Here is a 5,000-nt window from a genome sequence, read left to right on the forward strand (position 1 = left end):
CTCTCTCTCACACACACACACACACACACACACACACACACATATATATATATATATATATATATATATATATGTGTGTGTGTGTGTGTGTGTGTATTTGCTTTATATATATATATATATATATATATATATATATATATATATATATATATATATATATATATATATAAAGCAGTTCATAATAATAGTAAACAATAATAATATTATATTATATTATTATATTTGGCTTCTACTCTGCGCGCCTCTTTCGAATCGTCATTATCACAAACTTTATGTAGGCTCAAAGAATTATCAGCAATATTTGTCTTCAATGGTTTTTTAAAGTTTTTATTTGGATTTTTGGACTGTCCTGTTATTATTATTATTAATATTATTATTACAAATATTATTATTATTTTTATTATTATTGATTTTTCTGTTTGTTATAACAACATCTAACCTAATCCTATACTTCAAATCCAGGTAGAGAAGAGGAACGCATTTAGAAAAGCTGATAACATGGATCGAAATGACGTGGAAAATTAACGATAACAACAACAGAAACAAAAAACAACAACAACAATAACAATAATAACAAAACCGACAACAATAATAACAATAATAAACTAGCATGATAATTGAAACTTCCGAAGTGAAAGAGGAAGAAGAAGAAGAAAGGGTAGAGACATCGGGCTACGTTGTTGAGATCACGAACGGGCAAGATTTGTTTGTTGGAGAGGAAATTGTTCTACTACAACTGGACAACAACAACAACATCAACAACAACAACATCAACAACAACAACATCAACAACAACAACAACAACATCCATAATAACTCTCATAGCAATGTGACAAACGTTACGAATGTAATGAACCACTTTGACCTAAGTAGCTGCTTCGACATCGGCAACTCCACGAACGGCACTGTCCTGGATTTCGTTTCCAGGTTTAACATCAATAATAACAACAATAATAATAACAACAGTAATAATAACAACAACAATAATAATAATATAATAAACATGACTCTCAAGAAAAGAAAATTAAGCATATCACCCAGAAAGAAGAGACTGCACCAGCACCACCAACAACATACCGAAAGTACAAACAACAACATCGGTGATTTAAATAGAATCCATTTGCTCAACAACGACAACATCAACAACAACAACAGCTTCAACATCAAAAACATCACAGTCAGTCTTAACAACAACAACACAATGCCAGCAACCGCGGGTAACAACTTCTTAAACAGCAGCAACTTACACTTTAATTTCTCCAATGAAAAGCTTGCGCAGACTTTTGCAACGAAAGTCAATTCGGCATCGAACGGCGTCTCTGGAAAAACTCAATTCGTCTGCCCGGAATGTTCAAAAACGTTTGAAAGCGATAAGTACTTGAGTATGCACTTGTCTCTGCACAAGTATCCCGACAATCGCATCCTGTCGTCACCGCCAGTCGTCGCCAGTGCCAACAATAAGCTTAAAAAATATGTCCTTCCTACTGAAAATAGAACTGTAACCTCGACTGAAACTCTGAACAATATTCTGAAACTAACTTCAACTATAAATCCATTGACGTCATCGGCAACTTCAACAGTGCTACTCAACGGCGTCAACCACAGTAGCCACCCCCATCAGCAGCCACAACTACAACAATCGCAACAACCGCAACAATATAACATGCAACAATTCCAGCAGCAGATGCAGCAACCAAACGGACAGTGGACATGCCCTTACTGCCAAAAAACTTTCGTGCAGAACTCCAACTTTAAGAACCACGTGCGGACGCACTCGGACGAGCGACCGTTCGTTTGCGACATCTGCAGCATCGGCTTCAAGGAGAGGTACCACCTGAAGAAGCACATCCTCTTCAAGCACACCAACGATATGAAGGAGACCTGCAAGATTTGTGGCAAAAGTTTCAAAGATTCGACGGCGGTGAGGGCTCACGAGAGGATCCACAGCGAGGCCAGACCCTACGGTTGTGGTCTCTGCGGCAAAACTTTTAAGACGAGCGAATGTCTCTGGCACCACGAGAACAGGAGCAAGACCTGCGGAAAAGCTATCATTGCGAAACAGTTTCAACAATTTCAGCAGCAAGTTATAAATCAAAATGTCAACCTCAACCGGTATGCCTTAGTTTCAAACATCGCCAGCGTTGGTGCCACAAAACCCTCACAGCAACAACATCAACAACCTAAACGTCAGAAGCGATCAAAACTAGCAGAATCCTTAGAAAATCTTTGGAAAGCAAACAATCCATTACCTATCGACAACGCCCACGGCGCGTCATTTCCTCAAAAGCAGCAGCAGCAAACGCGAAGCTTCACAGCAAAATTGACTCAAGTGAACAATTTTAAGAACGGCAGCAACAAATACGTGTTAAATAATTTGAACGAAGACGACGACCTCATAGACGAGATGTGGGAGTCGTTAAACAAAGTTGAAGCTGACGACATATCACCCAACGGAGACAACAACATCCTCACCACCAACAACATCATCACCAACAACAACAACATCCTCACCAACAACAACATTACCACCAACAACAACATCACCACCAACAACAGCATCACCATCAACAACAACATCAACAGTGTCGACAAAATCGCACCGCCAAGTAACATTCCAGTCAAACTACAAGAAGAACAAATTTCTTTCTCCCCACAAACAACATCAACGATAACAAACACGACACTGGCTACAATTTCAGAGAACCGACCTTACGTCTGTCGCCTATGTGACAGTGCCTTCAAGTTGAAAGTGCACCTGAAGAAGCATCACCTGTATAGGCACACGAACGAGTACCCGTGTGAGTGCAGCATCTGTGGCAAGAGGTTCAAGGATACCTCGGCTGTGAGATTGCACGAAAGAATTCATTCAGACGATCGGCCCTTCAGGTGCGAGTGTGGCAAGAGTTTCAAGACGAACGAAAATTTGTGGGGCCACAAGAATAGAGGGCCCTGCGAGTGGAAGATTATGAATGGTTTCGCGACTGCTCTGGCCTCAACTGCGGCAACTGCCTCGTGCTCTTCCGCTGCAGACGCTGATGAAAATAAGCAGGATGGAGAAGGGAAAGATGAAATACCCGTCATCATTACTCAACCGTCCATTCCAGGTGTGGTGAAAGTTAATGACGGAAAGACAGAACTGGTGAGAGACGAAGAGCCGAGCCAGAAAATAAAACTGAAGCAAACGTTGATTAAATTAAGTGTGTTTGACGGCAGTGATGACAGCGTAAGCGTCTGGCTGAACCGCGCCGAGAGCAGCCGGCCAATCACATCGGGATCGTCGGTTCATCACCCGGTAAGGAGCCTGTCTAAAACTATGCCAGTGCTCATTCCTAGCGATGGCCAGGCTGAATTCTATGCAGACAAATCTGTCAAAACATCTTTCATGAATAATTCTACCGTAGGCTGTAGTAACAACAACAACAACAATAATAATAGTAGTAATAATAATAATAATCTAAACGGTTTAAACATTCCAACAGCCATAGTAACGCCGATGCAAAGAATTGACACAGCTAACAACAACAACAACAACAACAACAACAACATTAATAATGATAGCAATAACAACAGCAATATTAACGACAATAATAATAACAACAATAATAATAATAACAATAATAATAATATTAATAATAATAACGTTAATAATGGCAAGATGCCGCTGCTTTTGAAGTTGTCAAACAGCGTAAAAGAACCCATGTCCGTATTAATTCCGTCAAATAGTAAGTTTCTAAACATGAACAACAACAACAACTTCAGCAAAAGTAATGAGCTTGCCAACATCAACAACAACAGCAACATCAACAACAACAACATGAAAAACAACAAGATATTAAAAACAATAATCGTCAACAAAAATAACGTCTCCTTCATTAACAACTTCATAATGGCCAGAAACAACAACAACAAAATTAACGATGTTAAAAATGACAACAACAACAACAACAATAATAATAATAATAACGGCAAGACAAACATCACAACGACTTCAGCAAGCTTGACTCAAGCCAGCGACAACCACCAAATCAAAAGCGGCAACAACAGCAGCCACCAAAGCGACAATGACGATTGCGACAAAGACGGCGATACGAACGTCATCAATAATGACAATAACTGTAGCAACATCAATGACAACACTTACAACAACATCAACAACAACAACATCAACAACAACAACATCAACAACAACATCAAAAGCAACGAATCTTTTTCGTCGGACGCAACAGAAAGTACAGACGACGCCAGCGAATCACTCAGCCTGGATGATGAAGACGACAACGACGACGACGACGTTCTACTCAACAACAGCAACAACAACATCATCATCAACAACTACAATACTAACAATCCCAACTTCAACGCTCTCAACAACAACGCACTTTTGAATTACAAATTTTCAGGCGCTTACAAGCAGAACACAATGTTAGAAGCCCACAGTAACTACGTCAGAGATTTGAGATGTACATTAGCTAGCAACAACATCAACAGTTTCTGCAACAACAACAACAACAACTTAAATGACTTTGATGATATAGAGGAGACATTGGATATCCAGATGGATGATATCTGTTCTGCCTGGAGTGAGAATGAAATGGTTAATTTAATGAATAACTCTTGCGATACGTGGAATTTAGAGGACAACTCTCTTTTCTCTCTTATTGAGTGAAAAAACTTTATTAATTTATTCTTTATTTTAATTGCTCATTCATTCAATCAATCATCAATCATTCATTTATTCATTCGTTCGTTCGTTCGTTCGTTCAGGGATTGTATATATACAACTAAATGACCGATGAATCAATGTTTATACAAATTAATTAGCAACATTCCAAACCGATCAAACAATTACCCGATCGGTCGAGCCCACAAACCGTATTTAATCGATTTCGCATCCGATTTCAAACTTCTAATCGGTTGAATTGTCACAAGAAACATTTAAAGAAGAATTTAAAGAGCCTTTTAAAGATTCCCTGCCATTTAAATGTTAACTTGATTGCGTA

The 5,000-nt window shown here is 38.9% G+C and overlaps 1 protein-coding gene across 1 annotated transcript; it reads left to right on the top strand.

The window, feature by feature from the left end:
* Nucleotides 1-1,684: 1,684 nt before the first annotated feature.
* On the top strand, nucleotides 1,685-2,938 carry HELRODRAFT_76586 (hypothetical protein; the record flags this gene model as incomplete). Its single annotated transcript, XM_009016533.1, has 2 exons — nucleotides 1,685-2,003; nucleotides 2,751-2,938. Coding segments are annotated over 2 exons (507 nt in total), but the record flags the coding sequence as incomplete, so codon positions are not given.
* Between the last annotated feature and the right edge of the window lie 2,062 nt (nucleotides 2,939-5,000).

The sequence above is a fragment of the Helobdella robusta genome, assembly GCF_000326865.2.
Source record: "Helobdella robusta unplaced genomic scaffold HELROscaffold_18, whole genome shotgun sequence".
Lineage (NCBI taxonomy): Eukaryota > Metazoa > Annelida > Clitellata > Rhynchobdellida > Glossiphoniidae > Helobdella > Helobdella robusta.